Source organism: Mustela nivalis (assembly GCF_964662115.1).
Source record: "Mustela nivalis genome assembly, chromosome: 13".
Lineage (NCBI taxonomy): Eukaryota > Metazoa > Chordata > Mammalia > Carnivora > Mustelidae > Mustela > Mustela nivalis.
In genome coordinates this window covers 41,799,458-41,824,579 of record NC_139032.1, presented here as the reverse complement: position 1 = coordinate 41,824,579, position 25,122 = coordinate 41,799,458, and the positions used below count along the sequence as shown (strand labels likewise).

Sequence of the window (25,122 nt, the reverse complement as noted above, 5' to 3'; positions counted from 1 at the left end):
TATATGGATCCTCTCAGCAACCAGAAGAATGACCGATAGATGAAAATATATAAACAAAGTTCTTAACAGGGCATTTGGTAATGATATTTAGTATACTAAATGCTTTTCATGAGAATGGCCTAGCTCCTTGTTCTAGACTTTTGTGATATTAACCACACAAATGGTGTATTATGGTAAAAGTGAGAAGAAGTCTGGATAGTTCTCTCGTGTATTTCTGCGGTCCTGAGAGCCATAGCAACTGCTCTGCTGCCCCTGGTGGATATGGGGGCAGAGGACCAATTTGGTAGAGCAAATTAATTTTTCAAAAATTGCAACCAAATGTTGAGCTGATAACTTCTAGGTGCATAGGACTACTCCAAGGCTTGTTTCATTGATTTTGGTGTGTGATAATCCTATATACCTATAATTTAACAGGCTTATAAGTACTGTTTATGTAATTCTGCTGACTCTGGACTTGAAGTTTAAAATCTGCAATAATTTTGCTAAAGTAGGCTTGTTTACTTTGGACCAGGAGAAACAAAGTTGTTGATATAGTTAATTAGAATTATGTGATCCTAACAGTGTCTACAATGGCAACATTTGGTTTAGTGTTGCTTAGCTACCTTATGAACTTTCACATAATTTCTGTCAACAACTTTATTGAGGTGAAGTTTACATAGTGAAGTTTCACTTGTTTAAAGTATGTAATTCAGTGGGTTTTAGTACATTTCTTTTCTTTTTTCTTTTTTTTTTTCTTTTTTTTTTTTACGGTTTTATTTATCTGTTTGACAGAGAAAGTGAGATCACAAGTAGGCAGAGCAGAGAGCCTGAGGCGGGGCTCGATCCCAGGACCCCAAGATCATGACCAGAGCTGAAGGCAGAGGCTTAACCCACTGAGCCACCCAGGCGCCCAAGAACTTTTTTTTTTTAAGATTTTATTTATTTATTTGAGAGAGAGACAGTGAGAGAGAACATGAGCGAGGAGAAGGTCAGAGGGAGAAGCAGACTCCCCGCGGAGCTGGGAGCCCGATGTGGGACTTGATCCCGGGACTCCAGGATCATGACCTGAGCCGAAGGCAGTCGTCCAACCAACTGAGCCACCCAGGCACCCAAGAACTTTTTTTTTAAACATAAAAAGTTTTATAAGAAATGATTAATTTCTTACTCAATAGGGTAATCTACCATTTAAAATATTCACATAAATTTAATAAGAAAAGGTATCTTTTTTTTTTTTTAAGATTTTATTTATTTGACAGACAGAGATCACAAGTAGGCAGAGAGGCAGGCAGATAGAGAGTGAGAGAAGGAAGCAGGCTCCCTGCTGAGCAGAGAGCCTGATGTGGGACTCGATCCCAGGACCCTGAGATCATGACCTGAGCCGAAGGCAGCAGCTTAACACACTGAGCCACCCAGGCGCCCGAAAAGGTATCTTTTGATGAAAAATTTGTATACTTGGTATTGGAGTAGTAACTTAAGTGTGGTAATAGGTCAAGCTGCACCAGCATCACATGGGAATTTTAAACATGCAAATTCTTGGATCCCCTCCCCCACAACTACTGAATCAGAAACTGGGGTGTGGGGCCCAGTAATCTGTTTAACAAGCCTTCTGGATGATTCCGATGCATGTGAAGTTTGGAAACACTGTAGTAATGTGAATAGACAGTCCTTCGAATTTTTCAGTTTTGTAAGTTTAGAATTCTTTAAATGTGATTTTTCTGAAATGGGGCAGATTTTATATACTTTCATATGTGGCCTTATATATAGCTTCACAGAACACATAGTTTATTTTTATATTATGTTTAGGGGAATGACTATGCCTTTTCCCCCAGCATTCAAAAATGAAGATTTTTACATTGTAAATACCTGTAAATTTTGAAACAACACCAAATAACCAAATTTTCATTTAAGCATTGTTTGGTTACTAACAAAAAGTGGTACTGAATGATTAATGAAGACAATTATTAATATTCAAGTAATTGGAATATGTTCAAGGATTTAGAATATAACTTTAGAAGTAAACTAATATTAAATTTTCTTTTCAATATGTGACATTTTGTGCTTTAGTGTTAACATAAGTATACCATTTATCTTTGGAAAGGCAGGGCTGATATACCTGTTAGGTCTGGTGACTTAACTTTTTTTGTATATAAGGTTAATTTTTAGAGACTAGGTCTCTGATGATTTGACTTGCTGCATCCCACCCCCCTAAATTGGGATGGTGGTTATTGGGAACCTTTCAGTGTGGATTTTGCATAATAAATGAGAGAATATTCTATAAGCTCTCTATAGCCTATAGTTAGGGATATGGGAAGGGAAGAACATGGGAGAAGAAATGGCAATTTGGAGAACTATACTTATTTGTAACTGATTTATAGATTAAGATTTTTTTAAGGTATTTTTAAAATGTGAATTTAGTGCAAAACCATTTTAGAGCTTCATTCATTCTTGCTCTAATGTAAAAACTTTGGTTTTTCTTAGCATTTTATGACATTCACAGTAAATTCATCTAGCAGTCGAGTTTTTAATATTAGACAATAATGAGCCCTTAGTATACCAACTGTGACCATCTGCTAAGTATCTTAAAACTAACATTTAAGACAGGTTCTTAGTAAATGAGACGAACAAGGACCCAGCGCTTTGCTGGAGCCAAGTCGTAGTGTTATCTTTGATTATATGTTATAGTCTCTTCCCTTCCTCCCCAGGAGCAGTCAGCTAGCAAGTTTTATTCTTTTCTTTTACAGTGCATTATGATCTGTCCGCTCTTCCCTGTCTCCTTTTGTATATAAGGTTAATACAGCATCAGCTCATGCCACAATTACTCTTACAGTGTCCTAACCTGGGCGCCTGGGTGGCTCAGTTGGTTAAGCATCTGCCTTCCCCTTAGGTCATGATCCCAGTGTCCTGGGATGAGTCCACATTGGGCTCCCTGCCCAGAGGGGATTCTGCTTCTCTCTCTCCTCTGCCCCTCCCTCCTGTTCATGCCGTGTCTGTCTGTCTGTCTCTCTTTCTCTTTTTCTCAAATAAAGTCTTTAAAAAGATAGTCATATCATGTCATTTCCGTGTCCAGAAATCTTCAGTGACTTCCTAATTAACATTATCGACAAACACTCCCACAATTTATCTATAGATGCTGTGTATTAAGAACTGTATGAATCAGCCTATGCTTACCTCTCCAACCTCATCATATTTTGTTCACTGTTACATAAATCTTTCTCTTATCTCAGGTCCATCCTTATTTTTTTCTTTTTTGGGAAATGCCTTCTGATTTTTCAAAGACATTTAGATCTTAGCTCATGTCCTCTTTTTCATACTTATTTTCTTCATTGCTATGATGAAAAAAATTTTTTTTTCTTTACCCACAAGTGAGGAGCTTGGAGAGCAGGGACATTTGTCTATCTTGTCATCATTTACTTAAGTGGCTGGTGCGTAGTAGCTGTTAAGTAAATATTTGGTGATTGCAAGTGTATGCCCTATGCATTTAATAATAAATGCCAGCTACTAAAGATAACGTTAGCCTACTATTTTTCAAAGACTAATACTTGTGTTAAATTGTTTGAAATGCAGTTTGAGTTTTGCTAATGGCTATTGCTTACTGAGGAAATACTCTCACAGGTCTATCTCTAAAGTCTAGAAAGTTTAAATGAAGATGTTACTTTGTTGAATTTATCTCCTTAACTGATTTTATCATTATACAAGAATTTGGATCCTCAGTCTAGGAATATAAAAAATACTTACCACAGGCTGTTTTAAAACCAACCTGATACATAATTTGAGGAGTGAAGATGAATTGGGAGGTGGCGGTTTTTGCAACCTGTCCATGACAAAGGAGTAAAGAAATGAAATCGTAGGGTGGGATTTTATTTTCTTTGCTTGTTCTTCTATACAGCTTCTGGACTCTAGCCATACCTAACTGCGCGTGTTGGTGTGGGATCTTAAAGTTTCTCATAAGCCCTATACTGTTTATTTATCTCTATGCCAGCAGGCTTATGGCACACAGATACAGATTTAGTTGTCTCTTGAATTGTTGGCTGTTAAAAAGAATGCATGCTGGGACGCCTGGGTTGCTCAATCAGTTGAGCAGCTGCCTTCAGCTCAGGTCATGATCCCACAGTGCTGGGATCGAGACCTGCATTGGGTTCCCTGCTAGGTGGGGAGCCTGTTCTCCCTCTGCCTGCTCTGCTTGTTCTGTCTACCGCTCCCCTGGCATGTGCTTATTTTCTCTCTTTCTCTGACAAATAAAACCTTTAAAAATCAAATAAGAGGGGCGCCTGGGTGGCTCAGTTGTTAAGTATCTGCCTTTGGCTCAGATTATGATCCCAGGGTCCTGGGATCAAGCCCCACATTGGGCTCCCTGCTCAGTGAAGAGTCTGCTTCTCCCCTCCCCCGCCCCGCTTGTGTTCCCTCTCTCGCCATCTCTTTCTCTCAATTAAATAAAATCTTAAAAAAAAAAAAAAACAAATAAGAAATGCATGCTATTATAAAAACTAGCTATAGGGGCACCTGGGTGACTCAGTCGGTTAAGCATTAGCCTTTGGCTCAGATGATGATCCCAGCTCCGTGGGAGCAAGCCCTACGTCAGGCTCTGCTTGTGGGGACCCTGCTTCTACCTGCCACTCTGCCTGCTTATGCTCATGCATACATGCTCTCTCTGTGAGATAAACAGATCTTAAAAAAAAATAGAAGCCTAGTTATAAAACAGTATTTCATTATTTTGTGATTTAATAATAATGGAGGAATGAAGCAGCAAGTTAGAATCGGTGTTTCCAGAAGTCGGGCTGTTTAGTAGTACTGCTTGGCAACAGTTAAATGAGTTTTGAGCTTTTTATCTTCAGCTCTGGTAAGCTTTCCGATTTTTTACATATGACCTCTGGTTTACCTTAAAGGTAGAGAGCCCCAGGTGTGTGATAACTGAGCTTTGGTGAGGGATCCATCTCTTCAGACCCTTGAACAATGTGGGTTTGAACTGCACAAATCTGTTATGTGGACTTTTTATAGTATTTGTGAATGTGTTTAATGTGTTTTTTCTTTATGACTTTTAAAATAATGTTTCATTTTTCCTAACTTTATTGTAAGAATATAGTATATAATACATGTAACATATAAAATATGTATTGATTGACTTATCAGTAAGGCTTCTGGTCAACAGTAGGCTATTAGTAATTATGTTTAGTGGGAGACGAAGTTATTTGAGGATTTTTAACTGAATGGAGGGGATCAGCACCCCAAATCCCCATGTTGTTCAAGGGCCAGCTGTTAATGATTTGCTATTTTCTTTTTTTAAAGATTTTATTTCTTTGTTTTACAGAGAGACCCTGAGAGAGGGAGCATAAGCAGAGGAAGTGGGAGAGGGAGAAGCAAGCTTTCTGCTGAGCTGGAAGCCCAACATGGGGCTCCATCCCAGAACTCTGGCATCATGACCTGTGCCAAAGGCAGACACTTAATGACTGAGTCACCCAGGCCCCCCAATTTGCTGTTTTATTTTATTTTATTTTACTTTATTTTATTTTATTTTATTTTATTTGTTAGAGCGCATGAAAGGAGAGAGGTCAGAGGGAAAAGCAGACTCCCTGCCAAGCAGGGGACTCAATCCCAGGACCCCAGAATCATGACCTGAACCAAAGGCAGTTCCTAAACCAACTGAGCCACCCAGGCACCCCAATTTGCTATTTTCTTTCTTTCTTTTCTTTCTTTTTCAAGGATTTTATTTATTTGACAGAAATCACAAGTAGGCAGAGAGAGAGAGGGAGGAGGAAGCAGGCTCCCCGCGGAGCAGAGAGCCTGACGTGGGGCTCGATCCCAGGACCCTGGGATCATGACCTGAGCCGAAGGCAGAAGCTTTAACCCACTTGAGCCACCCATGTGCGCCCCCACCCCCAATTTGCTATTTTCTTAGGACATTTTACATTAGCCTTGATTCTTTTTTTTTTTTTTTAAGATTTTATTTTATTTATTTGACAGACGGAGATCACAAGTAGGCAGAGAGAAAGAGAGGAAGAAGCAGGCTCTCCGCTGACCGGAGATTCCGACGCGGGGCTCGATCCCAGGACCCTGGGATCATGACCTGAGCTGAAGGCAGAGGCTTTAACCCACTGAGCCACCCAGGCGCCCCTAGCCTTGATTCTTAAGGGCAATGACTTTGGTATTTAAAGTCAGAGTTCATTTATATAGGAATATGGTATCAGTATTTTAGTAGGTGTTTCAGAGACTTATAAAGGAAACCCTGAAACCCTCTTAAGGGTTAAGTACAAAGTTGAGGCTCTGCTGTTTAATAGCTAGATGATCTTCAGTTTTCTCATTATCAGAGCTGAAGATACAAAGCTCAAAACTCATCTTTAAAATGAGGATTTTAGGGGCGCCTGGGTGGCTCAGTGCGTTAAGCCGCTGCCTTCAGCTCAGATCATGATCTCAGGGTCCTGGGATTGAGCCCTGCATCGGGCTCTCTGCTCAGCGGGGAGCCTGCTTCAAAGTTTCCTATAAAGGAAAGAAGTCACTTTTATTCCTATTTTTTAGAAATGGCCACCAAACCTGTTAATGTTTTGATGTATTTTCTTTGAGATCTGTAGGTCATTTATTTTTTTTTTTTAATCTCAATTTTAAAACCTTTTGTTTATTTATTTTTGGTGTGCCATTTTAAAATGGGCTGCTTTGAAGAATGAATCAGCCATAGCCACATCAGGTTGTGCCCCTGGGGACTCGTGATGGCTGTCTGATAATCTCAGCCCTCTTCATCAGACCTGTAGGATTGCAGCCCCAGGGAGAATCCTGTGTATGTGTGTGTGGGTGCATGGACATGTACTTTTATTTATTTTTTTATTAAAATATAGTAGACATATATACTGTTCTGTAAGTTTGCAGTGCCTGGGTGGCTCAGTTGGTTGAGTGTCTGACTCTTGATTTTGGCTCAGATTATCAGGGCCCTGAGTTAGATCCTCATGTTAGGCTGTGGAGCTCAGCACGGAGTTTGCTTGTCCCTCTCCCTCTGCTGCTCCCCCTAGGAGAGCCTGCTCACTCCCTCTCTGTCTTTCTCAATAAATAAAATCATTAAAAAATGTATAAATTTAAGATGTACATACTGATTCGATACATTTCCATATTGCAGTATGATAACCACCATGATTTGATACATTTCTGTATTGCAGTAGGATTACCACTAGAGCAATAGCTAACACCTCCATTGTGTTCCATAATTATCTTTTCTTTTATTACAGTGAGAATGTGGGAGGATTCTTCTTTTTTCCTCCATGGTTTTTTGAGTCTGATTAAGGGGTTCCTTAGTCTTGAGCACATTCCTTGACCCAGCAATTCTACTGAGAATATGTTATGAAGATCGGTGCAAAGATTGAGCAATATTTTTTATGGCTGCATTATTTTTATAATAGAAAATATGTTACAGAAAGTATTCCAACAATAGGCAGTCTATTTTGAGATAGCCATTTGGTGAAATAATATGTAGCTGTTGGTAGTTATTACCATGAAGACATGTTCATTTTAGTTTGAAACAGTATGGATGAGTATGTAGTACATACATCTAATTTATGTATGTATACATACAACTAAAAAGCAGACTGAAACAGTGGCTGTCTATAGTTGGTAAAATTATGAATCATTTTTCTTTGGTAGGAGAGGCACTCACTAAAGAATATTTTCAACAGCTTTATTGAGATAAAATGCATATATCATACAATTCATCCATTTAAAGTGTACAGTTCATAGATACATAGTATATCCAAGAGAGTGGTGCAGCCATTGGCACAATTTTAAAACATTTCCATCATGCCAAAAAGAAACCCTCTGCCCCTTAGCAGATACTTCATTTTTCTGAAGTTCTGTCTCCTGCCTTACCACAGCTGTCACTAATCGGTTTGCTTGTTCTGAGCATTTCATATAAATGGAACTGTATAACATGTGGTGTTTAAAGACTGGCTTTTTTCATTTATGATGTTTTCAAGGCTAATCTATATTGTATTATGTGATAGTTCTTTGTTAACTTTTTATTGCCAAATACTCCATTGTATTAATCTACCGTATTTTATTTATCCATTGTATAGACATTTGGATTGTTTCTACTTTTGGCTGTTATGAATACAAGTTTTGTGTGTACCAGTTTTTGCATGGACATATTTTTACTTTTATAGGAGTGGAATTCCTGGGTCAAATGATAATTTATGTTTAATCCTTTCAGGAATTGCCAGACTGTTGTCAAATCAGCCATGCATCATTTTAATATTCCTACCAGCAATGTATGAGGATTTTAATTTATCAGTATCTTTACCAAGACGTGTTATCTTTTTTTTTTTTTTTAAGATTTTATTTATTTATTTGACAGAGAGATCACAAGTAGGCAGAGAGACAGGCAGAGAGAGAGGAGGAAGCAGGCTCCCAGCTGAGCAGAGAGCCCGATGTGGGGCTGGATCCTAGGACCCTGGGATCATGACCTGAGTCGAAAGCAGAGGCTTTAACCCACTCAGCCACCCAGGTGCCCCTATCTGTCTTTTCTGTTATAGCTATCCTAGTGGGTGTGAAGGTAGTATCTTGTGGTCTTGATTTACACTTTACTGATGACTAATGATACTGAGCATCTCCTTAAATTTTAGTATATTGATAGAGATGCAAATTAAGTATGACTTATGCAGTTGACCCTTGAATTGCATGGGCGTTAGAGGCACTGACCCTCCATGCAGTGGAAAATCTGCAAGTGACTTTTGACTCCCCAAAAATATAACTACTAATAGCCTACTGTCGACTGGAAACCTTACTGATAATATAGTTAATTAGCACATATCTTGTATGTTATATGTATTATATGCTGTGTTCTTACAATAAAGTAAGCTGGAGAAAATGAAATTAAAATTATAAGAAAGAGAAAATACATTTACAGTGCTATTAAATAATCCCCTTCATAAGTGGACCTGCACTGTTCAAACTGTTTTGTTCAAGAGTCTGCTATACTGTGAACATAATGAATAGTAAAAATAAAGTGGAGCATGAAATCTGAATTTAGAGAAGGATGGAGGGGCGGAATTTTTTAAAAACCTATTCAGCAGGGGCGCCTGGGTGGCTCAGTCGTTAGACTTTCTGCCCTTGGGTCAGGTCATGTTCCTGGTATCCTAGGATCGAGCCCCACATTGGGCTCCCTAAGCAGGGAGCCTGCTTCTTCCTCTCCAGCTTCCCCATGCTTGTGTTCCCTCTCGGCTGTCTCTGTCAAATAAATAAATAAAATCTTTAAGAAAAAAAAAGTCCTATTCAGCAAAAGAATAATAGGTATCCAAGTATAATCAAAAGTTATATGTAAAACAAGATGTGAATAAGACCAAATATAAATGATTACATTATATGACTAGAATTCTGTTAAGACTTTCAGATTGGAAAAAATCTTTTTCAGATTGGATTAATAATCTAGCTGTGTCTGGGGTTCTTGTGTGGCTCAGTCAGTTAAGCTGCTGCCTTTGGCTCAGGTCATGATTCCAGAGTCCTGGGATTGAGCCCCGCTTCCGGCTCCTTGCTCGGCAGGGAGCCTGCTTCTCTCTCTGCCTCTGCCTGCCTGCCATTCTGCCAGCTTATACGTGCGCTGTCTCACTCTCTCTGACAAATAAATAAATAAAATCTTGAAAAAAAAAATCTAGCTGTGTCTTACTTTGTGAGACAAAGCTCAAATTAGACATAACCAAGTAACAATATAGTAATAAAGCAAGAGTAGCAGTATTGGTTTCTAATAAAAATAGAATTTTAAGGTCAAAGCATGAAGAGGAGAGAAGGGTACAGGCCCAGTATGCATGAAGTTTGGTTACCATTTTTTAAATTTTAACACCAGTCCCCCAATAACATGGTTCAAATTTCACATACCCTAGAATATTAACTGTAATTGCATAAACCACAAAATTTGCTGCTAGCTCTTCAGTCCACGAGTCAAAATGTAAGTAACAGATGCATAGCATGTCACGTTTTTCAAAGGCTCTTGGTGATTGGTCAGTGTGCATCTTGTTTTTCAAATCCTACATAGATGAGAGTGTATTAGTGGTGTTGAATGGTTATCTCAGTGATATACCCACTCAGGTTACATTAAAAAAAAACAATGTAGGGAATTGGCCAAAAAGAATGAAAGTGCAGCAAAGAAAGAATAACACTAGAAGTCAAATTTGAACCAAATGTAAGTGGAGTTATAGAACAAAAAACTAACCTTCAAATGTAGACATGCTGCATTTGGAGGGACTGTGTGCAGCCAGAGGAACTTGGTGAAGGCAAGCTTAGCAACATAAATGAGGAAAGTGCTTGTAATAAAAAGGATGAAGATGTCTCAGAGGAAGTGATGCCAACAAAAAACACTAGACATATTTCACAACATTGGAAGTGCAAAGGATAAAATGTTGGAAGTTGATCAGACTTAGAAAGGAATATGACAATTCGCCAAGGCATAGAAAATATGCTCACTCCATATATAAGTTATATGATCAGAAGAAGGTAAGCACTGTTCAAACTATTCTTCCTGAGTTATTTGTTTTTTACAAAGAAAAACACTTCAATCTCGAAGTTTATAATGTTTTAAAATACAATGTACTAAATAAGTATTTTATTATTTTTTCATGCCTTATTGCTGTCAAAAATAATAATTTAATGTTTTGACAATTTTAAATTATGGAATGATCATAATTTTTCCCCTGTTAATTAAGATTGCCTTGTTTTGTCTATTTTTAAGTTTTATTTAAGTGTGTGAGTGTGGGAAGGGGCAGAGAGAGAGAACCTTCAAGCAGACTCCCTGCTGAGTGTGGAGCCTGACAAGAGGGCTCAATCTCAGGACCCTAAGATCATGACCTATCATGACCTGAACTGAAACCGAGAGTTAGACACCTGACTGAGCCACCCAGGTGCCCCTTTACAGGGTCATTGTTTTTTGTTTTTTGTTTTTGCAGGGTCATTTTTATAGTCTCATGCTGCCATGCAAAGTAAGGACTATCTGTTTTAAGGAGAAATAATAACCCACATTAAGTGAACTGTTAAACCTTTATACACCAAATAACATTGTGGTAGAATCAGTCTTCTCTTGTTTTTTGTTTGTTTGGTTTGGTTTTTTAATATTTTATTTATCTGTCAGAGCGAGCCCAGCACAGTGGGGAAGCCGCAGGCAGAGGGAGAAGCAGGCTCCCCACTGAACCAGGAGCCTGACATGGGACCAATCCCAAGACTCTGGGATCATGACCCTCACCAAAGGCAGATGCTTAACCAACAGAGCCACCTAGGCACCCCCAGTCTTCTCTTTTGAATAGCTTTTAGGTTTAAAGTCATATCTCAAAATGCCCCATGTTTGAAGTTTTAAAACAGTCTTATATAATTTTGTTAAGTATTTAAGATCCCTTCCACTTTTGGAAGTTCTTGATGGCACCAGTTTTGAGCCCATCGGGCATTTTGAACTGCAAGGGATGGTGCTGTGTTTGTATGTTGCTGCTTAGAATCCAGCCTTTTATCAGTTTTCTTTCCAGCTTCTAGGTCTCTGATGGTATTGTGTTTCTTGTCATCTTCGGCCTTATAAGTTCTTTTTGTGAGGTTTTGTAAGAAACTTTGTGTTGAGTAGCTTTGTTCTAACTAGAAGTATATTTGTTTTTGATGGATATTTAACTCAAATTATTTACTTGGAATTTGAGACATTATGTAGGAAGAATTGTTTTACTGTTTCAATTAAATGTGTTAATTTTTCTAATTAGAGATGATGGGTAGGAATGAATGATTCCTAGTAAAAGGCTGAATTTCTCAATCAAATGAGATAATGATGATTTAAATTTGCTTTAATCAATGTGCATTTAAAAATATACATATACAGTGAGAATTCCTAAATTACAGAATTTAAATTATAAAGCTGGCTTTTATATGCACTGGTTATATTTAAGTAGAGCTCTAAGTCTCTATTTTATTTTTGTTATTTTTAAAGATTTTATTTATTTATTTGACAGAGTCAGAGAGGGAACACAAGCAAGGGGAGTGGGGGAGGGAGAGGAGGGAGCCGGATGAGGGCCTTGATCCCAGGACCCTGCTGAAGGCAGACACTTAACTGAGCCACCCAGGCACCCTCTAAGTCTCTTTTTAATTAAAATTTTATCCTAAAGCCTTCTGAAATACTCTTTTTTTTTTTTTTTAAAGAATTTATTTATTTATTTGACAGAGAGAGATCACAAGTAGGCAGAGAGGCAGTCAGAGAGAGAGAGGAGGAAGCAGGCTCCCCGCTGAGCGGAGAGCCCAATGCAGGACTCGATCCCAGGACCCTGGGATCATGACCTGAGCCGAAGGCAGTGGCTTAACCCACTGAGCCACCCAGGTGCCCTTCTGAAATACTCTTAACTGGAGTGTTAACTGTAATCATTAGGTCCCTAATTTTTTTTTTTTTAAGGTTTTATTTGACAGAGATCACAAGTAGACAGAAAGGCAGGCAGAGAGAGAGAGGAGGAAGCAGGCTCTCGGCTCAGCAGAGAGCCCAATGCCAATGCGGGGCTCGATCCCAGGAGCCTGGGGTCATGACCCGAGCCAAAGGCTGAGGCTTTAACCCACTGAGCCACCCAGGCGCCCCATAGGTCCCTAATTCTTAAAAGAATTTTACCAGATAAGGAATTTGTGATATATACCTAACTAATAATCCATAATTTAAATCGTAGCACAGTTTAGAGGAGAGGAATAGTAATCTGCTTTTCCTTTTCCTTTGACGAATACATGTATGTCAAGCAGCATCACTCACAGGCACAGTGCGTCTTCCTTTATAGAACTGACTGATGTCTGCAGGACCAGCTGATGTAGGGTCTGTTCTGGAGAATATCTCCCATTACACACAGTTTAGTCTCATCATTCAGAGTCCATATTTGTGAATTTTTCTGCTCACTAAAAATATACCCAAATCAGTACTCAACAGTGCTATCATGTGCAAGCAAAACAGCAAAAATTGTGAGTAATTTGATGCACACGTTCCTAGCAGAGGTTGACCCGGGCAGTATTTTGCCTTCTTATTTTTGGTTTTATACTATAAACTGTCCTTTTTGCAGTCCTAGGTAGTGCTATAGTTTTTGCATCTTTGTGGGTTTTTTGTTGTTGTTGTTGTTATTTTGCAGTTTGTTATGGCCCCCAAATATAGTGCTGAAGTGCTGTTTAGCATTCCTAAGTGCAAGAAGGCAATTTTGTGCTATATGGAGAAAGAATGTGTTGTATAACTTGCTCACTGTGAGTTCAGTGTGAATGAGTCCCTAACGTATGTTAATGTGTCTTTAAGAAGAAACACACACAAAAAACAAGATGATATATTGATTGGTTGGTGAAAATGTGACCGGAGTCTCTCAAGAACCCTACCCTGTATTTTTCTGGGTGCAGTAGTGTGTTATTTGCTAATTCAGTGTTTGTGGAAACTTTATAGAACATAACTACCACAAATACAAGACTGACTTTAATGAATGTATGAATGAACAAATGAACCAGTTATAACCTCTCATTCCTTCATTGAATAAAGTAAAATTCTTAACACATTTTATTCCAAAAACCTATATATATGTGTGTATACACACAGACATATACATATAGTAATATACTTTATTGATAGTGTTTAATGAGTTGTGTTTTATAGCAAATTGCTTTGAAATAAAATTCTTTTTGGAGTGCATTTTAAATGGATTAATGCAGTTGTGTCACAGTTCTTTTCATTTTGGGGCATTTTTTAAGATTATATACATAAAATTTAACATTTTAACCTTTTTCAAGTGTACAGTTCAGTGGCATTGCAGTCACATTGTGCAACCTGTGTTTTTTTAATACAGGACTGGATTCTAGGGGCATGTGATTGAATTTTTAATAAAAGCATTTGAACTTAAATCTAATGAGTTATTTATGTCTACCTTTCATGTAAGATTTTTTAAATCAATTTTGGGTTAAGAATTGTTTATAATTGCATCATAGCATAGTGCTGTTTAAGGAGATATATTTGAGATTGCTTTGCACTCACATTTCTCTCCCTTTCTTTTTTTAGTGCTTTTTTAGGCCCAAAGGATATATTTCCTTACTCAGAAAATAAGGAAAAGTACGGCAAACCAAATAAACGAAAAGGCTTTAATGAAGGTTTATGGGAGATAGATAATAATCCAAAAGTGAAATTTTCAAGTCAACAGGTGCGTTATATTACATAAAATTTACTTTAGTATTGTCAGTCTTGAGGAATGATCACTATGCTAGCTGTAGGAAAATAAATACTAGTACTTATTTGTGAAGTTGAAACTTGATCTTTCATATCTGAAGGAAATGATGAAAGTAATACCTACCTAGTTAAACAGATCTCAGAAAACTGGGAAATACTCAGTTATTTAAATTGTGATTGATAGTTTGATGTATCATTGAATTTAAAGCCATATGTACTATTCTCTTAAATTTGGGTATTATAACTCAAAGGATGTATGTTTTTTTCTTATTCATTTTAATTTCTAAATCCATAAAATTGTATTAAAATACAAACCTCACATGGGTTAAATTAAGTATGTGACAGAAGTCGTTATAGCACAATGCAATTTATACTTAATGTTTTTGGTATCTAGAAGAGGCAGCCTTAACCTTCCTTACTGTTTTTCACGTATTCAGAGGTTTTGTTCATTTCAGTTAGATTGAGGTGTAGGGGTACCTGACTAGTAGTCAGTAGAGCATGCAACTTTTGATCTTGGGGTCGTGAGTTCAAGCCCCACATGGGGTGTACTTAAAAAAATAAGACTGAGGTAGTAAAAACTAAAGAAAATTTTAGAAACTGTAGAAAATTCTACAACTTAACTACTTTGAAGTCCGAATTATTTATTTATTTGTTTGTTTGTTTATTTGTACGTACGTACATACATACATACATACATACATGTGCCATGCTTTTTCTCACCTTGAAGAACTTTTCAGGTGCTTTTCTCCCTGGAAGATTTAAATCTTATATTGATGCTCCATGGCTGCATTAGATGATCCTAAGTACCTTCATTACCACCCAAAACTTACTTATTAATCATACCATATCATATATGCTTCTGTACTTAACTGCCACAGTTTATTAGCGCCATGAACAAAGAAGTTGTGTGTCGTATATGCCAGTTACATGTGTGGCAAGAATAGGTATTCACTAAATATTGTTGCATGAATGTAAGGGTAGATGGTTTCCCATCATTGTTGCCTCAGTTGTATGGTGGGAGTCCAAAGAGACTGAATTCATTATTTCCTGAAGCCAGCAATTTGTAATTTCACTTGGATCATGTGTCCTGTGATTAGACTTTTTCATCCTCCGTATAGCCCAGCAAATCACCCTATCCTGTTCCTTTGTATCTACTTAATCTTCAGGTAGTTTTTTACCATACATGCTTGGAATTTGCCATTCCACAATGAAATTTTTGGTAGATAGTGTGTATAAAACCTAGTAATTTTCTGTCCTTAAAAAAGTATGAATGATTGTGCTGATGTGATATACTTTGTATTCAAGCCCAAACATGTCCCCAGTGGCACATTCCTAGGATTTGGAGAAAACCATGAATTCTAAACATACAAAACAGAAAAATTGGCCATCATCATTTACAAAAATTTATATAAGCAATTTTGGGGGCATTTTAATATTTTTCTCTTGTGACTTATAATTTTATGGGTTTTTACCAAAGAAGAAATGGGTTTACAGTTTAGACTTGGAAAGGAAATCATTAGGGGCACAGTTTGGACTGCAGTGCTGTCATCTTGTAGACCTGTGCTTACCTTCTAATATGTACTGTGTTACCTCTGTTACTCATCTTTTTGGGCCCTTAGTAGATCATCTGTGAATCTTATCATCTGGGGGTACTTTTAAAATTTAATGATGATTGGTTTTCACCCACACCCCAAACCCAGAGGAATGAATCACTGCTTGATTAAATTACCATCCACGAATTAAAAAAAAAAAATTGATAATTACTGGACTCCCACTCCGTGCCTTTTAAATAAACTAAGTATGAGATAGAGATCAAAGTCTTTAAATGAAGTTGTTAATATGCCTTTTCCTAAGGGTCTGTGTCTTGGAGTAAGTTTCTTTTTGGAATATGTCAGTAGTTGAATAAGCAGTGCTATTCTAAATCAATTTACATTGTATCTTATTGGATATTTATTGGTAAGAACATCAGAATGGTATTCTTTGTAATTATACTCCCATTTCTGCCTTAACAGTTTTATTTTTTACACTTTTTATATCTTCAATTAAAGGAATACAATCCCTTTAAGACTAAAAAAAAAAAGTTTAAAACTTCTTAAAAAATTGTGTATTTGAAAACATCTTATGGAACAGAAATGAGGGTACTTTTCTAACTTTCTTGCAAATAGGCTTTTGAATTTTTTCATGGGTAGAAAACTTTTAAATTGGGGTAAAGTGTTATTTGGTGATTAATAGACCTGGTTGTTTATAGGCATCAACTAAACAATCAAATGCATCATCTGATGTTGAAGTTGAAGAAAAAGAAACAAGTGTTTCAAAGGAAGATACTGACCATGAAGAAAAAGCTAGCAATGAGGTGTGTTTAATTTCTCTTGCATTTTAAACCCATTTTGTTGCAAGGAAGAAATTGTAAGATGGGTTCATTATTTGACCACGAAGTAGAAAGTAATCTTTAAAGTAATGAATGAAATAATATTTAAGGCTTATTTCCTTATGTGAATATTAAATACTGTATTGTGAAATAATTTTTGCATTTTTAAGATCCATGATATTGGGGCACCTGACTGGCTCAATTGGTAGAGCATGTGACTCTTGATTCTTGAGGTTGTGAGTTTGAGCCCCATATTGGGAATAGAGATTACTTAAAAAAACTTAAAAAAAAAAAAGATGCCATGGATGTTTTTATTTGAAGTTATTTTGCTTTGCAATATCTGAGGTCTGCATGCAGGAGAGTGGGTTACTGTTTGTTAGGAATCTTTTTAAAGCATGGTATTGTGGGATGGAGGTATTGGAGAGGGCATTGAAGTGAATTTTTAAAAATCTAGATTTACTTTCATCTCTCTATTTGATTATAGGTGGGGATACTCACTGAGCCTTTTCCGGCCTCATGGAGTAGTTGTTAGATGATCTCCAAAGTCTCAGCCACTTCTTAAAATTTACAACCCTAAAACTCAGGATTCTGCTGTAGAAAAAAGTGGTTTTATAAATTTAAAAAGATTGTCTTGTGTCCTAGCAAGCGTGAATTTTCTATTTTATCTGACAGAGGAAATAATTTTTTTTTTTTTTTTTTTTTTTGTAGACAAAGATCCTAGCTATTCCTTTCATTTTATAATGATAATGTTAAGACTTTAATGTTGATAATCTCAAATTTCAGAGAAGTAAAACAAGTATCCCTAGTACCATTAGTGAAATATGCTGTTATTTTTCAGGAAATTTTCTTTAAGTCTTGACATAATTTATTCAGGGGTGTGTGTGTGTGTGCGCACACACGTTTTTTTTTTCTTTTCAATTTCAGGATGTGACTAAAGCAATTGACATAACCACTCCAAAAGCTGCCAGAAGAGGGAGAAAGAGAAAGGTAATGTTGCTGCTTAACGACAGGGATCTTAAAATAATTTTTATTTTATTCAAATTGAGAAAGAGTAGAGATAATGAAACCCTATTATTAAACTTAAAGTTGGCCTTTACTCCCAAGTCCTTAACTTTTTTAAAGGATAGGGTATTTTATTTAGGAAAATTATTTCTTTTCTAGTGATACAGCATCCTTACAATAGATCTAATGGTAAAGGAAATGCATCAGCTTTCTTTCCTTTTAATGACACGTCATCAAGTTTTGTTTGTAAAATGGATAACATATACTCATAAGGTTTTTGAGAAAATTAAATGAGCTACCACATTAAATATTCATAATAAATCCTGGTACACAGTAATTGCTGTCAGTATTGTCCATTCTGTTAATATTAGCAACATTGTTAAATGAGAATATGTGACATTTTAGGAGGAGGTACACTCTCTGCTTTTAATTAATGTTTCTTCTTTCTTATGTGAAGTTTTGTTCATCACCTTTTTCTGACCTATTTATTTCATAGATTATTATGTGCCAAAGATCCAAGGAAAACTAAGGGTTCGGTTTCTCATGAGGAAGTACAATATGAAAACAAATAATTATAGTGGATTTTTTTTTTCTTGTGAGATGTGTGTGGAAGGGGGTATGATATTTTTAACAAGACTTTAACATAGGCAGTCTTGTCAGGCAGATGAAGGTGGGGGAGAACATGTGAGGCAATTTGAATAGTATATCCACAGATATAGAGAAAATTTTATTTCAAGCATTGTATCTCAGTATTAATAAAGTTTGAGGGAAAATGGTACACCTTAAACTTAACCTTGAACTTAGAGAAGTGATGGGAAGCCATTGAATCTTTTTAAATTTCACATGCATCCTTTTTTAAAGCATTGTGAATGATGGAGACTGGATTTGGGGTAGTAAGACAAGTTCACTGATTAATTTGTTCAGAATTTTAGTACTAACATCACTGGTGCAGGCAGAGCATGAAGCAGTGAATAAAAAAGATAAGGTCTTTGTTTTTGTTGAACTTAAATTTTTGTGGGACAGACAATAAATACATAAAATAAGAGTTAAAATAGGGCATTATGATAGTGACTTGGTAACTGAGTCATGAAAGGCTTTTCTAAGCAGTTAGCATGAGATTGGAAGGAAAGGACCTTCTAGCAGGTTTTTTTTAGTAGTGTAGAATCAGAGATAGGTTTTAAGAGCACTTTGGGGTGGGGGGAGGGCGGTGGTAAAGCTAATGGTTTATTGGAAGTAGGTGTGAAGGGAAGGAGGAATCTAGAGTGACTCCAAGGTTGGTTTGATTTGGGAGCAAAGACATGGGGAGGAGGAAGTAAAACATCTAGGGGAATTAGACTGCAGATACATTGTTTTTAACACCAAAAGGGGAAAAGGTAAAAGTTAAAGATGTAAAGATAGGATGATAGGTGAGGTAGTCAAGGGAGAAAGATGGGAAGAACACAGAAACCAGAATCCCAAAGGAACTTAATGGAGATGAGAGGTTGCTTTGTAAAGTTAAGGCTGAGAAAGAACTATCAGGAGAAAAGAGAGGATATCAAGCTAAACAAGGGAGGAGAGAATTTTTTTTTAAATGGCCAATAGTGCCCTGATATGGAGAAGATCCCAGAAGGTATCTGACAGTTGGACTCCCCCAGGATATTTTAAAGTCAGTAAGGGCTGATGAAGGGGATTGCAGAATAAAACACGTAATGTTAAAGTTACAGTTTCTGAAATCTTTGAAGGGAAGGAGAGAAAATGCAGCAACAGGGATTTGTATGGTTAAAGGAGAGAGTTTAAAGTGAAAAAATAATGGCTTTAACAATTTCTTTGCAAAACTAGGAAAGATTGAAGATGTGGAAAATATGAGTAATTGTAGAGGAAGATGCTGGATGAGAGAAAGGAGGCAGGCATATTTGAAGGAAGAGCCTTAATAGGAAGAAGGAAATGGACATTTCTTCCTCTTTAACAGTAAAGAGAAGGATGGAGGAGGTTATTTAAAAGTTGTAGGGAGAGTAGGCGCGTGGGTGGCTCAGTGGGTTAAGCCTTACACCTTCAGTTCAGGCCATGATCTCAGTGTCCTGGGATCGAGTTCCTATTCGGGCTCTCTGCTCGTCGGGGAGCCTGCTTCCTCCCTCTCTGCCTACTTGTATCTCTCTCTCTCTCTGTCAAATAAATAAAAATCTTAAAAAAAAAAAAAAAACGTTCTAGGGAGAATTGGAAATTAGGGAATTCCTTCCTGCTGGCCTCAGTCTCTCTTTACTCCACCACCCAGTTCAAAGGAGGAATGTGTATATGGTATAAAGCAGGAAGAAAGGATTGAAAGTTATGCTGGTGAGGGGAGAAGAGGGCCTGCTCAACAGGGTAAAGATATTAATGGATGGCTTTGAGATCTCAACTGAGATTACATAAAATGAATGTAGTAGTATCATTTTTTCCCCCCTCAGGTCTCAGCAGCCAGGAATAATAGAGCAGAGAAGGTAGAGTTTTATAGTAATTCTTTGCTGGAGATTTGTGGGAAAGGTGCAGCAAAACAAGAATGCAGAGGGTTTGAGGATATGAATATGAGTCCCATGATTGGTAGGTGGGAGGGGTGCTTTAGGTAAGATCACGAAGGGAGTAGTGCTAGAAAGTGGGGTAATGGGAGTAAAGGTGTGAAAGAGTTAAAGGTCTCAGGGAGATCAAGTAAAACAAAAAATTTGTACTCTATTTGCGTTTAAGATTTAAATATATGTATATTCAGAATAATAATAGTCTCTGTCTTTTCTCTGGATGAAATACATATTTTCACAAGGAATGCTTTTGACTTGCCTGATTTTTCCAGCAGTCAAGAATACATATCCATGGTAGCACTGGTTTTTTGATGCAGTATTAGTGTTAATATATTTTTATTTATGATACTTATTATTGATCAATTTGTTGCCTCTTATTTGTACCTCCTCCAAAAGATCCATTCTACCTTTAATTCTTATGTAATGTTTTGGTTTACTTTCAAAAGTAGAAAGTGTAAATGAAGAGATGTGTGTGTTTGTTTTGTTTTTGTATTTGCACTAAAGAGCTCATCATTTGAACTGAATCTTAGAGAACTTTACCCTCTGAAACATCTCAGTCTGAAAAGAGCGGTCATACAGTGTTGGGTTCTCAACCTTGGGTACCGGGGGGACCTGATAAAACCACATGTTCCTGGCTCCCCACCAGAGGAGTTGCTGAATCAAGATTGGGGCAGGAGTGGGGGTAGTAGGCAAGTTCTTAAAATTCTAGAAATACAAACTTAGTCAATGTTTAACAGAGCAATTTTTATAATGTTCCTTGAGAACAGTTCAGGGGGGATCTTAGTTTATTGACTTTTAATAATACTTTGAACAGGCATTATTATTTTCCAGCTATAAAAGTAAAAATCATGTTTAAAAATTTAAAATGGAGGGGCACCTGGGTGGCTCAGTGGGTTAAGCCTCTGCCTTCAGTTCAGATTATGATCCCAGGATCGTGGGATCAAGCCCCACATCCGGCTCTCTGCTCAGTGGGAAGTCTTGTTCTCCCTCTCCCACTCCCCCTGCTTGTGTTCCCTCTCTCACTGTCTCTCTGTCAAATAGATAAAATCTTAAAGAGTGGGATTGCTAAATCAAAAATTTGCATTTTTAATTGCTGGTATTCATAAAGATCATCTTTCAGAAGGGTGTTGCCAGTCTGTTGATCATTGGTAATAATATGATTCTTCCATTTCCTTACCAGTACTGGGTGTTATCTCTTAAATGTTTGCAAATCAGATTGTTGATTGAAAGATTTTCAAGTTTTGGAGGCACCTGGGTGTTTCAGTTAAGTGTCTGCCTTGGACTCAGGTCATGGTCTCCAGGTTCTAGGATTGAGCCCCATATCTGGCTCCTTGCTCAGCGGGGAGTCTGCTTTTCCCACTGCCTCTCCCCTTGCTCATGCTCTTTCTCTCTCTCTCTGATAAAATCTTTTAAAAAATATTTTTAAGTTTTTCATCAGTCCTATTGGATTGTACATGTTTTTACATGGTTTATTGCCTTTATTTTTGTTTAGTTAGTGCTGAGTTGAAATAATTGGTCATAGGGAAGCAGCTCATTGTGGTCCTGCCATCCTCCTTTTTTGTTTCTTCTTCACTGTTTCTTTCCTTCCATTTCAATTATGATCAGTTGTTTACATTTCCTTTCTAATTGGTGGTTTTAACCTTTGTTCTACTCTACTGCTTTAATCAGTTAAACTGACTCTCATTTGGGGCTCTTGACTCTTCAGGGGTCATTTTAGTTTCCAAAGGGTCACTGGAATTTATTACTTTACTATAGTAACTCACTCTTTATGGAAAATATATTGCCTTATATATCCTCTTCCTAGAGAAGAGGAACAGATGTCATTTTAGTTCAGTAGTAAAGCATGTATATATTAACAAAGTAAAAGAATAAAATATCGGCAACTTAATGTCTTGCCTTTACTAATATTAGGATATTAATTTAGGTTCTGTCTCATAATTACAGAGTGTAACATTTTGAGATACTTGGTGAAAGTACATTTATAAGCAGCATGTGGGTTAAGTGTAATTATACTTGGGTCACCATTTTGCATCAAGCATGTTAGCTCTGTTTTTACAAATGATTTTCTTAAGCCAAGGATATTAAGAAGTGATTTTTTTGTTTGTTAGAATTATTTGCTGGAGGGGTGCCTGGGTGGCTTAGTTAGTTAAATGGCTGCTCTTGAGTTCAGCTCAGGTCATGATCTTAGGGTGGTGGGCTGGAGCCCCACTGCACAGGCTCCGAGCTCAGTGGGGAGTCTGCTTAGGATTCTCTCTTCCCTTTCCCTCTGCCCTTCACCTGTGCACTCTTTCTCAAATTAAAAAAAAAAAAATTGTTCACTCTTATAAATTGTTATAAGCTGTGTTTGGAGATGTCATTCTGACAAGTTAACTGTTGAAAAGAATAACAATTTACAAGTTATGCTTACATGTAAATTCTTTAGGGTGGCATATCTTTGTTGAATTAAATTTGGAATGCCTACTATTTATTTGCTAAGCAAGTTAATTAAATCTTTGTGATTCAGGCAGAAAAACAAATAGAAACGGAGGAGGCAGGAGTAGTGACAACAGCAACAGCATCTGTTAATCTAAAAGTGAGTCCTAAAAGAGGACGGCCTGCAGGTAGGATTATTCATGTTTAAACCTCTGATTTGTGATTAATACTCCTGTTACAGTGTTGTGCCTCAGATACTTTGGAATAAGTGGATAGACAATTGGCTATGTGTAATATATATACAAATTTCAGAGGAGATAAACCTGCTGGTTTCTGCTTTGTGTGATTATTTTAAAGTAATTATTTGGGATATTTTTTCATTTTCTGTGTTTTTATCTCTCTCATATTTTCCCCTAATAGCGGCACATGAGGCTGTGGTGAGGTTAAATTCCATGAATGATGGATTTACTTTCCCTCTCACTGTAGAAAGTGAAAATTATTGCATTCATTGTTTAGGACCTTTACAGTATGCAGCTATCTTCAGCATTGCCTTATAGAAAGAAAGTATTGTCCTAATTTGGGAAATTGAAGATAGTGTGGAAGGATATGCCTCTCATACAAAGTAAAACAAAGAAAATTAACCAAAACAGAGCGAGTGTTTCTCTACCTAATAGAATTCTTTGAAAAGGGGGGGAAGATCAGTAAAACCCAGAAAAGAAAAATCCTGAGATTTGTTTTCATAATTATTTGGAATTTAATTTTTAATGGGTCAGTTAATGGTGTTAGAAAATTTAGTGAATTCTGATACAGATTTTCAGAGATGTTAATGTACAGTATACACTTAGTACTATAATATGTATATAAATATTGAATATAAGTGGTACTATGCATTATAAAGTTGAATTTTGTGGTCCTTATGTTAAAACGAGGAACATTCTTTTAAGCCCTCTCAGCCATACTAAGGAGGGAATGAAGATTACTTTGCTAATCTACCACTTGTAAATATTCTGTTGTTGCTCATTTGAATCATTGGAGGATATTATCTTTAAAACTTAAAATAATAAGATAATGTCTGTAATAAACCACCAATATTCTTAGTATATATCATTTATAATCTTTATGTCTGAGAATTGCATCTTGAAAAATGATAGTTACTAATTTTGTTTTTCCCTCTGAATGTTAGCTACAGAAGTAAAGATTCCAAAACCGAGAGGCAGACCCAAAATGGTAAAACAGCCCTGTCCTTCAGAGAGTGACATGTGAGTTTATTTTTAATGTATAGTTAATTATACACTGAATGAGGTATTTGACTTTAAATAAGTATAAATCTCTTTGTATTATACCAGTTTTATTTTATATGATATTTGCTTTTACTATTTTATATTTCTAAAAATTATGGGGAAGAACTATTGAAAAGATTTTTGTTGTATAGAAAGTAAAAATTAATGGGGAATCAAGAAAGATAGGATGAAAGGCACCTGGATGGTTCAGTCAATTAATATCTGACTCCTGAATTCAGCTCCAGATCTTGATCTTAAGAGTCCTGAGTTCAGGCTCTCCATTGAGCTCCACACTGCTCCTGGTACCTACTTTACAAAAAATCTGCTGTGATCATCATTTCATTAATCTATGACGTCTTCTTGGTATATCAGGATGTAAAGATACTTAGATAAAACAGGGTAAAACCTATAATAGAGAAAATTGGGCAAGATACATGTTTAAGGAAGGTTTAGACAAAGAAAGGCAGTTTCCACAAATCCTTTCTAGCTCCTCCAAAATAACTTTTAAAAATACTACTAAGGGGGAGGGGGCCCTGGGTGGTGCAGTCCCTTAAGCATCTGACTCTTGGTTTCTGCTTAGGTCGTGATCTTGGCGTTATGAGATCAGATCAAGCCTACCGTCTGGCTCTGCTCTCAGGAGTTGGCTTAAACTCACTTCCCTTCATCCCCCCCCCCCCCTCAAATATGCTCTTTCAAATAAATGAATAAATCTTTAAAAAGAAAAAATACTAAGGGGCGCCTGGCTGGCTCAGTCAGTAGAGCATGTGATTCTTGGTATCAGGGTTTGAGTTAAGCTCCACGTTGGGCATAGAGATTACTTTACAAACGTTATTAGGATTATTTTTATACTGTGAATTTAAAGTTTTAAAGTATTTTGGTGTAACTACTTAACAAAATAATGGTTTTTTTTTTCTTGCCACCTTTCTTTTCCACAGATGAATATTGTTTATGTGGCTTTTCTGTGTAGAAACTTCACCAGAAAGGAAAGAATGTATATTTAGACAAAGAGCAAAACTCTTTTTAGCTATTGTGGTTAAAGATTTTATAGAGAAGGCTCAAGCAAGTAGGACATTTAAGAGGAGATTTATAGTGTTTTGAATGAAACATTTTTATAGGAAATTTTAGTTATAGAACACTGAAGCACTGGTACTTTTCAACTAACATATGTTTCCAGAGTTTTATTTTACTGCCAAGCTAGCTTTTAAAGTATTCTCAAATATAGTGGCACAAAATTACAATATGGTTTTAACTCCTGTAGTGAAATTAAGAAATTAGGTACATGTAGGTGAGTTTTTCTTTTTAAGCATACCAAATAGGGGTGCCTGGGTGGCTCAGTTGTTTAAGCAGCTGCCTTTGGCTCAGGTCATCCCAGGATCCTAGTCCCTATTCAGCAGGGAG

The 25,122-nt window shown here is 36.8% G+C and overlaps 1 protein-coding gene across 4 annotated transcripts in view; it reads left to right on the top strand.

Moving 5' to 3' along the window:
* Nucleotides 1–25,122, top strand: part of PSIP1 (PC4 and SRSF1 interacting protein 1) — a 42,634-nt gene that overhangs the window by 4,550 nt on the left and 12,962 nt on the right. For all 4 annotated transcript variants that reach the window (XR_014301803.1, XM_082695064.1, XM_082695065.1 and 1 more), the window contains exons 4-8: nt 13,970–14,108; nt 16,383–16,487; nt 17,427–17,489; nt 22,536–22,632; nt 23,628–23,703. Coding sequence is in view for 3 of the 4 variants with exons in the window: in XM_082695064.1 (XP_082551190.1) it covers nt 13,970–14,108; nt 16,383–16,487; nt 17,427–17,489; nt 22,536–22,632; nt 23,628–23,703 (480 nt within the window). In the remaining variant the exon portion in view is untranslated. The remainder of the gene's footprint in view (nt 1–13,969; nt 14,109–16,382; nt 16,488–17,426; nt 17,490–22,535; nt 22,633–23,627; nt 23,704–25,122) is intronic.